This window comes from Phaethon lepturus, unplaced genomic scaffold (assembly GCF_000687285.1).
Source record: "Phaethon lepturus isolate BGI_N335 unplaced genomic scaffold, ASM68728v1 scaffold38134, whole genome shotgun sequence".
NCBI lineage: Eukaryota > Metazoa > Chordata > Aves > Phaethontiformes > Phaethontidae > Phaethon > Phaethon lepturus.
Genome location: NW_010533206.1, coordinates 451 through 12953, shown reverse-complemented (window position 1 = coordinate 12953; position 12503 = coordinate 451). Strand labels below are relative to the sequence as shown.

The window sequence follows — 12503 nt, the reverse complement described above, 5'->3', positions numbered from 1 at the left end:
CTCCTTGGTCTTGAGACCCCTGCCACTGCAGGCAGACAGGTTTGAGCATCACCATGCTCCCCCATGTGGTTGATGTTCCTGAAGTTAAGGAGAATTTTCCTTCAATAGAAAGAGCAGGATTATGTAAATATCTCCTAGTTTGGGGAGCAGAACCATACCACGCTTTCAAAGGTAGGAAAGGGAATAGTTAAAGTATTGAAAAATACAGGGTTTTTTTTTTTTTAACACTACGTGATCAACCCTGATAAAAGCACCATGACAACTTTGTTTCCATTACCTTTGGCTTCAAAATGTTATTTTGAGTATTTTTTACCTGACAACATGCATAGAAGATGCTCCAGATTTGAAGAAGTCTGTGGGATCCTCAATTACAGCAACATTGCTCAAAATTCCCTTCCAAATAGCCTAACAATACATAAAAATAATGGAAGCAATAATGAATAATCCTCTAATAGCAAGAAGTATTTATCAAACTGTGTTTTCTATGGTATCTGTGCCTACAACATGTATTATTTCAAAGGATTCTAAAACAGAAAATTATTTTAAGAGGGTCTTGAACTGTGTAGAGATCTGCTGTTAGCCAATAAATTTTTCAGCGTAATTAGCTTATAAAAAAATATTATTTTGCCCATGATAATTTCACTTAATCAGGCAAGAAACCTGAATGCTACAATGCTAATAATTTTCAGGCCCATTTTTTGAAGAACTTTATCCTCCAATAAATAACTTCCCATTGCATTATAGAATACATCATTAGCAGAGGCAAGGACGGCCTGGAGCACTTTGTGACTGGACTGATGGCATTTCTGGCACCTGGGCAGAGCTGAGAAGCAGTTTAAGCTGCATGCATGAGACGGATATTTCCGCTAATGTGAATAGTGAAATAACTGGTAAAGTAATATTTCAATTAATCATAGTTAGGTTTCAGAGTTAGCAGGTAGTGTCATGAACTGAAGAGTTTATATTTCTTTTTGCTATTGTCTCAGTCAGTCAATAGCTCCAGGCAGCTTTTAGGTTGCTGGCAAGCAGGCTCAAGGTAATCTTGAAGCAGCAGTTTAAAACATTAGTGCATCAAGATGCCTGACCTGTGCCAAAAGTTATTGACCCTCTAGGAGAGTTAGCAGAAGGGAAGACACCTATGATTCACTTGGTCTGGTGCAAAACTTTAATGACAAGTGTGGCTTTCAGCTAAGCCCCTGACTCTCATGCGGAGGGATGGATGACGTGACAGGGCAGCAAAGCAGCTCTCTGGCTGTGAGAGCTTTCTGCCCCAGCTGCCCGATGGCTGCATCCCTCTGCCAGCTAGTCCCTTGTGTGTGGTTGTGGCAGAGGAGAGACAGCGCACACAGGTACAGGGAAAAAACTACTGCTTTTCTCTTTCAGGCTGCTGTTCTAACACTCCCTGGAGCTTGTCCAACAGGACCACTCTGCGCACATCCTAGTGAGTAACACCACAGTGAAGAAAGGATTTCAGAACCGTCCACGTCTGTCAGTGTTGAAAACCTCACTGTTGTGAGGTGAAGGTCCGTTTGTTTTTCCTCGCTCCCACCTTGATCGTTCATAAATATTTACCATAACTGACCCTGAAATCACTCTCTTTGTATCACCTGTATCTGAAAGAAAAATTTCTAAAGTGACATGCGAGTACTCCAAGGAATTTCCAATTCTATCTGAATCAATAACTGAAGATTCAACTCCATAATCTTTGAGTACATTTTATCAAAAAACAGCTTGCATGGATAAATAAAAGATATGCCATGCCTATAATGAGAAGTATGTAATCCTTTTGTCTGAAGTAATATGCTACTAAAGCAGTGTATTGAATTACCCTAATATCTTCTGCCATCTTTTTCTCCTCTTCTGTAAGTTCTAGGGCAGTTGTTTCATCAGCAGAGAAGTATTTAGATGCAGGGATCATTTTTCCATCCCCAAATTGCAGATTTCTCACCAGTACCTGAAAAAAGACAGGATAGGATTTTAAATTATCTGGGAGGCAACACATCCTTGTGTGAAGAGTTTTTAGACGTTAATATGGTTTCTGAAATAGTAAAATAAATGGCTTGCATGAAAACTGCTATGATGCAGGTAATTTAACATAGGCCACTCTTCAGATTCCCTCCCAGTATTAGTACATGTTAATCCATATTGGAAATGAGTATGGATTGAGTGAGAAGCAAAACATGAATGTCTTCTCTATAGGATGGCAGAAGATTGATAAACTCCAAGCGCATTAGCCGTCTGTCATCAGCAGCTGGATTTGGATAGCCTGACAATTGCACACTACTTGCACTTCTTGCTAAAGTTATTCCATCCATGCTCATGTTTGCCAGGGTGATCACTTACCATCTTCCCATCATTACCAAAAATGACTAGACCATTCTTGGTTACAAGTCCAGGTCTTGAAGCACCTTTTATTGCCAGCTCTTGTCCAGCAGGCACTGAAGCATCAAGTAATGATGATCCATAAAAAGTAACCACCTAAAAATAAATGGAATTACAAGTGCACAGATTCTAAACATGCTCTAAAATTCTAATAATGAAAAGATACTGTTTTGAAGCTTTAATATAATATAAATAAAATGTAAGTACCTACATATGGAAAACATGTTACAACATTATTTCTGTATCTTTACAACCCAGGAGATGTAAAACTTCACAAGCTGCCTAAACCTGCAAAGCTGCTTAGCTGTACCAATGTGCACGCTGGAACCAGTGCAGAAAGGGAAGCAGCTTTTGTCAGGGCATGCCCGGAGTGAGAGGCCAGCAGAAGCCTGACTACGACTGGGGGAGTGTGCCTCTGCCCCCAGGCTGGCAATGCTCTTGGGCTCTTCCGTTCTTTCTGGGCTCTCAAATCAGCAACAGCTCCTGGACATTAGGTCAGAACCAGGCTTTTGGAGCAGCCTACCAGCAGATGCATAATAGTTAAGTAACAAAAACTGCACATCACAAGCAGGAAAGATAATGTGATTTTTAAAATATTTTATGTAAGTACTATGTGGATCAAATGTATAGTACTTTTAATACATTGAAAGAAAGTAGTTGCTTTTGGATAAAAGGAGATGTATTTATTTCTGTAAATGATGTAGGCCCAAATCTCTTTAAAATAAAACCATCTCTGTTATTTCAGTAGCTCACAGTGTTTCATTTTGCTGTTAATACTGTGATGTTGCCCACCTCACAGCATGGGTTGCATTATACTGTAACGAATGCCTACTTCCCAAAACGACTGGCACAGTCTGGTTCTACCCTTCTTACTTATTGCTTTGTATCATGCCCTATTATTTTTCCAGATATTGCTCTTATCTTTCTTTGAATTAAATGTATCTATGATTAAAAAAAAAAAAATCTTAACTACTGTGTTCTGTACATTTGTTTAGGTGCCTGTTCTAGACATATACAAAGCTTACAGTCATCAGATGAGAGCTACTCCAATGTAACTCTCATTTGTATTCATCTGTATGCAGACACCTTTAGTTTTATAATTTAAAAAGGTCAAAAAGAGGGTATAGAAAAGAAGAATGTTCTTCTGGTTTTCAGAGCATACCTGGTCATCTATTGTTGCCCATGCTCCAGGCACTTTATCATGCCCTCGAATCCAATTGTGCAAAGCTGATGCAGGTTGGTCCCAGGAGATCTAGGAAATCAAGACACACCAGCTAATTCTTCTCTGTTTAGGTATAAATCAAGTTAGTAATGTTTTCCTGTATAAGAATTACAAATTCTGCCACCTTCTCCTTCAGCTGTTTGTTTATTTAAAAACACAGAAACGGTTTGGTCTAATAAAGGAAGATCAGTAATCTCCAGATGGCTAATCATCAAAAACCTATCAAATGGGATGCTCTTAGCACTTCTGTGTTCTGTGTGGTCTTTCTCTTTTCATAGATTCTCATTCTCACACTAATATAATGAAAATATAACTCTTGCTACTAGGAATTAATTCAGAAATAATTAATACTCTTATTGACAAATTTAATAAACATAGTATAAATATAAATAAGTGTATGTCTGGGGTATCACCTTCTGCTGAAAATGATCTATTTATTGATTGGATCCCAAGTTCTTTAATATATCTACAAACTTTTATTAAAATACTTTCTAATCATTTACTAACCCTTTATAAATTGTTTCATAAGTTGAATCCCTACTACAACTTGCAATTCCCACAAGAATTTGAGGAAAAATGAAATAATATCTTAAGAATATCATGTATATTTTATATATAACACCAGTGAAAATGTATTCCTTTATCTTTGCAGTATTGTGAGTATATGTACAAATTAATTACAGAAAGTATCAGAATAGCCATTAAATAACAAAACTTAGGTACCCAGCATCCTTCTTAGTTTAAGCGCAAATAATATTTAGAAGCAATTTATAAGCCAATGAGAATAGTTTTACAGCAGGGAGATTAAGGTCGTTCACTCCAAGGAAGCTCCTTATATATTATATTAAAGGGATGAATAAAAATACCCTTTAGCAAAGCTATTTGTTTCTAAGGTAAGTCAGGCATTGAAATGTGATAAAGATGATGTTATTTAACACTACCTCTGCATTTTCCTTTTTCTGGATCCCTTCATATGTTGCTCCTTCTTTAGGCTGAGGTATACGAGGGGCCTTACCATCAGCAATTAGATGCACAGCTTCCACCTAAGTGAAAAAGTAACAGATTTAATGTTAGCTTGGTTCACCTTTTTTCCCCAGTCACCTCTGAGTGACAGCAAAAGACTTTCTGCCACAAGGGGAACCGGTTTATTTTTAAAACCTAGGATTTCCAAAATCTAAGGGACCAATACTGTGCTGATTAACATACATATATGCTTAAACTTCTTTGACAAAAGAAATAGCCTCAGAAATTTGATGGGAATATGTAGTCACCGAACACACAGCAGCTGCCTAAATTCTGCAGGACCAGAACGCATCTCTGTATGGTGACATTCAACTCTTTCCTTCTTCTTTTTGCAAAAAGCTATTTCTCTGCATTTAAATGGAGAGAGAAAAAATTTCTCTAACAATGCATGCTGAGTATTTTTTATGCATTTTCTTTTCTTAATTTTACAAAAATACAAAAAAGGACAAGCATACAAAATCCAAAGCCAATCCACCAGGGCTCTGAATTTAAAGCACCTCCCCCTTTTATTTTTCTACCTCACCCCTAAATTTCTGTTCTCTCTGAGCCTTTTAAAAATTTCACCTTGTAAAAACATTCAAGAAATCTGTGGGAAGAGCTACATTCCAGACAAATTCAACTTCTTGCCTTCTGTGGAAACGGGATATGCTCTGCCCACTGCCAGCAACAAATATTCTGAGGCTACTTCCTCAGCCGAAGCAGCACAGCTCCAGTGAAGTCTAGGATTTGGCTGAGCACCACAAGCTCTGTCTTTCCATACATGGAAAGATGCATGCATCTTGTCTATATTTCCTTTACTTTCAAACTCCAGGAGATGTTTTTCTTCTTCTCATAAAATGTTGATATTTAGTACAGCTAAACATACCATAGCCTTTATTCCTTCCGGGAAGAGAAACCGGTTATACAGGTCATCCACAGTATCGTTTTGGCCAACATCACATTCTCGCTGCAGAAGTATTGGTCCAGTGTCCAAACCATCATCAGCCCAAAAAATAGTAAATCCTGCTTTCTTATCTCCTTGAATTAAAGTCCTGGACATAAAAAAAGCCTTACAGTAAATACAGACAGTATGAAAGTAGTCAGGAATATCAACCCATCTGTTATGTGTTCATTTACTTTAGGTAGATAGAAAAGAAAAGCCTAACTGTCATTAATACTGTCTTTATAAATGTCTTTAATACATTGCTCGCTTCATAGTCAGGAACTCACAGTTTTGATGTGTGGTTTCCACAAAGTGACATAAGAAATGCTGCAACTAAATTCAGGGTGTCTATCACACAGTTCATTGTGAAAATTGTTTTAAAAGTATTATTAGTGGTAAGACACACAGAGCAAAAGTTGTGCAATAGTTACGATGTAATTTGAAAAACGGAAGCATCTAGATAGCATATTATCTGAATATCATGGTTGTTTACTGTAATTAGCTAAGCTTCACAACTTATCTGTAGATCGGCAAGGAAAGTACAGTTGTTGCACAGCTGAAAAAGAGCTAAACTCAGAGTGGAAAATGATGGATATGCAAGTGTTTAAGGACAAGTTATTAAGGGAATTTGTATCCAGCCGGATTCTCAGCTGCTGTGCATGAACATAGCACTGCTTACAATAGACCTGTGCTGATTTACATCACCTCAAGATCTGCCTCTAAATCTAAAGGGAACTTCAGCCACTTAGATTTCCCAGTTTTCTCGTGGAGCTGCATGTGCCTCAGAATGATGGAAAATCAGAGAGAAGCATGTTTAAAGGAACAGCCAGAAATGGAGAGATATATCTTTCCCGCATGCTTTTAACCATTTGTCTGCATGCAAACACTAATGCAATTTTCAGTAAGACATATCTCTTGGCAGTTCATGTTGTAACAGGATAATCTGAGATCTGGTTTATACACATGAAATTTCATTACTAATTGTAAGCACTGAAAACTACATTACTAAAAGGAGTAAAGCACACATTCATGCAGAACAAGGACAAACTCCATAGACAACTGGGGAAGTTGGCAGGTATAACAAAAGTGAAAGCTTACAGAAGTTTGGCTAGCCCATATCAGATCTTTCACGCATTTAAGCAGCATTTCTTCTGTTTTATATTATGCAAAAATTCCAAAAGAGCACCCTGGTGAGAAGTGGATGTCCTCAGCATGGCACTGGAGGAGACAAAGGTATTGCGGGCAAATGTCCCTGATGCTGAATAGGTGACAGGACGAGAACTGCTGCGCACACCCTCCTCTGTCCAGGAGCTCCCACCGCAGACAGCTGCTAATAACAAAGCAGCAGCAGCTGGAAGAGGCTGTAAAGGATGGAGTGAGGAACCCCCAGAGGCCCAGGGCCCTTGTTTGTGCCTGCTGCCCCTTTAGCCATGCCTAATTCCCACAGGTTTTCTCAGTCACACTGTGGGGGGAAAGGGTCCGATCAGCACTAGGGCTGTAGCCACAACAGATGAAAGAAGTTGTGATGAGAGCAAGGGGTGCGAGGGTGAAACATGAGAATGGTCAGTCAAGGCCAAATCCTAGCTTAGTTTAAAGGTCTTAGCACAATGGCCTTTCCCTGAGGAGGGCAGGAGCAGATGCTTACAGAAGGAATATGCAAAATAAAGCAAGACTCAGTGATACACCATTGGGATACATTCTCATTTCTGGAAACCTTCACCTCAGGAACTTCCCGAAAGAGAGTTTGTATCTACATCTTCCTGTGGAATAGATCTTGGTTACCTTTTCCTCCATGAAAGCATCCTTCTAGAGCTCTCCAGATGTGCAGTTCCACAGTTTAATAACAGACTGCATGGAGTAAAAGTACCTCCTTTATTTAGTCAAATCCTGCTACCTGATCTCTTTGCTGGCTGTCCCCTAACTTTTGATTAAGACTGAGCAATTGTTACTTATTCACCTTCCCATGCCTTTCATGGTTTAATAGACTGCTAGCATATCTCCTTCCCAATGACCTCTTTTCCACTCTGAAGACTCCTAGATTTGTCTCTTGTCACGTGGAAGCTGTTCTATACCTTTGACCATCTTTCTTAGACTTTTCTGAAGCATTTCTAGTTCCTTTACATTCTAACTGAGATGCAGACAGTATTTAAGATCCTTCCATGGTCTCGTTTCTGAGAGAGAAATTTATTTAACTTAATTTTATTACTGCTTACATATAGTCAGGGTGTTTTTTTTTTTTCCTTATGTGCATTACCTTATGTTTTTTAACTTTGAATTTGACCTCTCACTTTCATAATCTCACTTTCACATTACCACCCATTTGTGTGGAAAGTGTATTCTTTATTAGACGTTGAAATCAGAGTGACTGCTCTAAAGTTTCCTGGCTTTTGCTTTCAGCCCTTTTAAAACTGGTATTGCTCTTGCTGTTTTCCAGTTTCCTGCACCAATGCACTCTGAAGGAACAGAAATGCTCCAGGCTATGCCAAATATGCAGAACCTTTGTTTGAAAGTTCCCTGGTCCTGAGAAGAGATTCTTATTCATTCATCAGTTTATCTAAAATCTCTTCTACTCACAGTTCAGCTCAGGAGAATTGTTCTGACTTACTCTACACAAAGAAGGGCTGTATGGTAGCAACACCTTAAGCTCCTCCATCCTGAATACCTATACAGATTTCCTACTATGGTGTTGTCTTTGATAAGCACCTTTTTTAAATCAAATGCTTATATCGCCCTACATACCTCCCACCTTTAATGCATTTGGGAAAATTGTTATTATTCAATTTTATGCCTTTTTGTTCTTTATTTCTTTTCTGGACTGCTTTACTCTTTTTTTTTTTTTTCACCTAATCTGTCAGATTTTTTGCTCTTTTTTTATTTTACTCACTTGGACACAACTGCCACTTTTTGAACGATTTCCTTACTTCTCTAGTAAGTCTCCTTTACTCCCCTGTTTAAGTACTTCAGCTTACCATTTTTTCCATTAAGCATTTATGGAAAACAAAACATGCTTTTTCTTTGAATCTGCAACACTGTATCTTTAGATAATCACCATGCTGCCTGTAAGATTCTTTTAAAATTGTTTCTTCATAATTAGACAATTTCCTATTGAATTTAAACACAGTGATGACAGCATTTCTGTTGTCACACAAATGCTAGATCTGAGTCTACTGGGGTCATTATTGCAGTGTAGTTCTTTCGCAGCAACATTTTGAATCTTGCCTTGTGCATTGCTCAGGAGGACAGCAAGATAAGGTTTTATTCTTGTGGATTCTCTTCTTTCTTCTCCCTTCCCATCTCTGAAATCTTGGGCTCTGCATCAAGCCCTGTTGTGACAGTTATTTAGTGTTTGTGAGGGATGAGCTACGAGGGCGGTGTCCTGCCTGTGATAACTCCAGATTGTCGATTTGCCTGTGTGAGTAAAATATATGAATGTACAGATCAAGTCACTGATCTTCCCAGAATAACAGCTGCACTTGCAGTGGAAATTGTAATGAATCTTAGGCATGAAGTGCAGTTCATGAACCAAATACTCAGCTGCTTCCAAGAAGTTCCTCCAGAGCAGTTGCAAGTCAACAAAACTGTGCTAGCATTGACATGAGTAATGGGTACAGACCAACATCCTAATGTGACATACACATAGTTTTGTTGCATGAAACTCACCAGTTGATTGCAGAAGCTCCTCGGTGGCGTGGTAGGATGGATGGATGGTAAATAATTGAGCCATGTTTTGGGCAGTCAATAACATCCATGGGGATGAACTGTGTACAGAACGGAAGGACATTTAGTTCTGCTCCAACTGATTTGTAGGCTGCAACTACTTCCTGGATAGGCTTGCCTTTAGCTCTCCATCTGGGGAACTTAAAAACAGGAGTGCCGTCCTTCTCCGCTGCCAGTGCTGAGGGGCAAGAACAATTGTCTTTTTTAATTCACATTTTGTGTTAAAAATTCAAACTTGAAATCAGAGAGATATTGCATGACAACTCAAGCAGATCATCAACTGTTTGATTACCAGGTGCCCTTTGTACTGCTCTGTATGTTGTTTAAAAAACTTTGCACTCGGATATATTTTATTAATTCTTTCTTTGATTCTCGTTCCTACAGCTGATGTCATTCTCAACTTTAAGTCCACTCCACTGACTATTTAACAGTGACACTTCATTTTTTGTCCAGTCATTACATTTGCCTGAAACAGGTTTGCTTTAGCAGAACTTAATTTTTCACTTCAGCAATCTGTATGTGAATATGACTACACACAACTAAGATTCACTCAAGCCAGCAGCATTTTGCCATGTGGAGTAAATAATTACAGATGGTAGAAGCATTCAGTAATTTCTTCAAAATTCTGATTACTGATGCCTGCTAGATATGTTTCCATTTGTGTGTGAGACACACAGCTACACACAAAATTAAGCTTAAAGGTGAGAAAAAACAACTGCATTAATTGCAGAGACAATTTTTAGATGTTTGATAAATTCAGTTGTGCAACTAAATGTTCAGTTTATGAACTCATGACAGAGAGCAGGATAGTAGAGTCAACTCTACATCTGTTGGGTTGTGTGTGTAATAGGAAGAAAGGGGAAAACAAGAAGAGACAGGGAAAATTCACCTAGTTTAATTTATATTTCTAAACACATTTTTGTATTTTTCTTTCTCTCTTTCACTTCTGAAGTTCGAACTTGAGTTTGACCAGAGGCCTATTAACATAGGTCTTAATTAAATACTTACTTTAATATCATTCCATGGACATTAGTGTGTCCTGCAATTGCTTTTAGAAATAAAAATCATAGCTGTCTGAGGATATACAAACATTAGCAAATTTCACTTGAGACTTAAGCTGTTTGAGTCATCTGGAAGTAAAAAGCAACAAAGGATCTAGTAATTTCTTTTTTTTCGTTAGGAAAGCAATAAACTAATTCTATGATTTAGTGAAATTAATAGATGATTGAAATTAATAGATGATTGAAATCAGTGGAAGATTTGCTTAGTTACATCTGCTAGTGTAACAACCATAAAACAACAGTTTACATAATGTAACCAAGTATTATGGTATGCTTACAGAGCTGGATAGTTGAATTGTCTTTTTCTAAACTAATAGTTGCCTCCTCTAATTCTTCCAAAGAGTGATTAAATCATTTAATAAGGTAGAGTTACAGAATATAATAAACTTGAGAACTATATCCTAGTTTGGGAGTGCCATAGCCCAGGTAAGCAAAATTTATGTTTGATTATTCTCTCATAAGAGTTCTGCAAAAACTTGTCAGGACCTGACAAAAAAAAAAAAAAAAAAAAAAGATGACTTAAGTTAAGACAACTTGTGGAACGTAGTTTTAATTTCTGATTATCCATAAAGGTATATTCCATTCTGGCATTTCTATTTGCTAATCATATTAACTCACTATTTTTGTGCCACTGGGAAAAAAAAAAAAAAAAGTTACAATTCAGATGATTCCAAAGTAGCTTCTTTGCCACACTGGGTTGGGCTGTATTAAGTACAATTCTTAATACCTGTCAGGCAACAACTCTTTCTTTAGGAAGTCTAGAAAATCCTTATGAATCTTGGCACTAGGAAAAGAGAGAGCAAAGCCTCCTCTACCCTTTTCAATGGGTTTTCCATAGTCCAGGTGGAAGAGAAATAGGCTCTGCAGGTACACTGCTGCATGCAAGCTTGTCAGAAAGGGCAGAAAGCCAGGGATAAACTGTTTTGGCTTCATGCCTTGAGTGTCCCAGACAGCACAGTGAAACAGGTGACAGACATTTGTGCTTGAGTACAGGCTCAGCAGTTATTTGCTTTAAGATACAGATCTAGTTCAGGATGATTACCTCTAGGATGTACATTCAAATGAAGTACCCAGATTAATTTATTTTTTAAATATCATAATGTATGGCCCTGTATGGTTAGAACCAACTTTCACATACTGACTAACTAACAAGGTTAAACCAGTTCTGGGACTTGTGTTTGTTAAAGCATTGTTCTTGTGCTGAATCCAGTGTAATAAAGGCATTCCCATATAGATACCACCTTCTCACGGAAAGGCAAGTTTGTTATGTATGCCGGTAATTTTAACGTTTGGATTAAGGTTACACTTACCCAAAGGATCAGCTTGTCCATTCTTGTCAGGCACTGTGAATACTCCCACGACTTTATGGCCCTCTTTTATCAGCTTGTTATAAACTTCTTGTCCAAAAATACTTTGACCTATAAGGGCTAGCTTTAGCTTATGTTGATAAGCCTGGTAAAAAGAATTAAAACAAGCCATGTTCTAGGATGCAAAGAAACTATATTGTTGCTTATATTTCTCTCTTGTTCCTGCTTGATCAATGTTCATTTAGATTTAAAATGGAATAGTCTTTTTACCCCAATTACCTTTGAAGGAATATTTTTTTGAGATTAATGACAGACAATGTATAATTCAGAGAGAACACACAACACAGAAGTATCATTGATACTGTCACTGATGTTTATATTGTTTTCCCAGTATTTTCATTAGACAGACCCACTGCTTGTTCCAAAAGGCATAGCAGGCTACATAATCTTATTTGTAGTCAGAACTAATATGACAAGAAATGAAAATACATTTTTAAAAACAGATACATAAAACACTTTTTCTAGGCATAACTTAGGTGCTTGGAACATGCCCTCTAAATCCGTATAATTAAATGCTGGCAAATTATTTGTAGTTAATATGTATAGGCTAAAGAAAACACACTTGCATTGTTCCTGCCAAGTTAAAGGTAACACTCATCCGTTTGTATTTCCTCCTACAAGGAAATACTGCAAGGTTCCTTTGTTTGACTTCCACTGCCTTCTGCGTTTGCTTCCCAGTACACTGGACACATGCTTTTAAGCTTCTTCAGACTGAATAGATGCCAATAACTGCTACAACTTTTTATTTTTAGGATAGTTAGAATCACAACACTACTATGAGATCGGGATATCACACACTGATACATTAT

General features: G+C 37.7%; 1 protein-coding gene across 1 annotated transcript in view; it reads right to left on the bottom strand.

Annotated features, from left to right (window-relative positions):
- The window catches only part of LOC104619284 (mitochondrial 10-formyltetrahydrofolate dehydrogenase), a gene marked incomplete at its 5' end in the record, with an annotated part of 27707 nt that extends 15928 nt beyond the window's left edge, over positions 1-11779 (bottom strand). The window contains 8 exons of the mRNA XM_010285102.1: positions 314-405; positions 1829-1954; positions 2344-2478; positions 3545-3634; positions 4546-4647; positions 5493-5658; positions 9210-9444; positions 11638-11779. Of these exons, the coding sequence (XP_010283404.1) occupies positions 314-405; positions 1829-1954; positions 2344-2478; positions 3545-3634; positions 4546-4647; positions 5493-5658; positions 9210-9444; positions 11638-11779 (1088 nt within the window). The remainder of the gene's footprint in view (positions 1-313; positions 406-1828; positions 1955-2343; positions 2479-3544; positions 3635-4545; positions 4648-5492; positions 5659-9209; positions 9445-11637) is intronic.
- Positions 11780-12503: the final 724 nt, after the last annotated feature.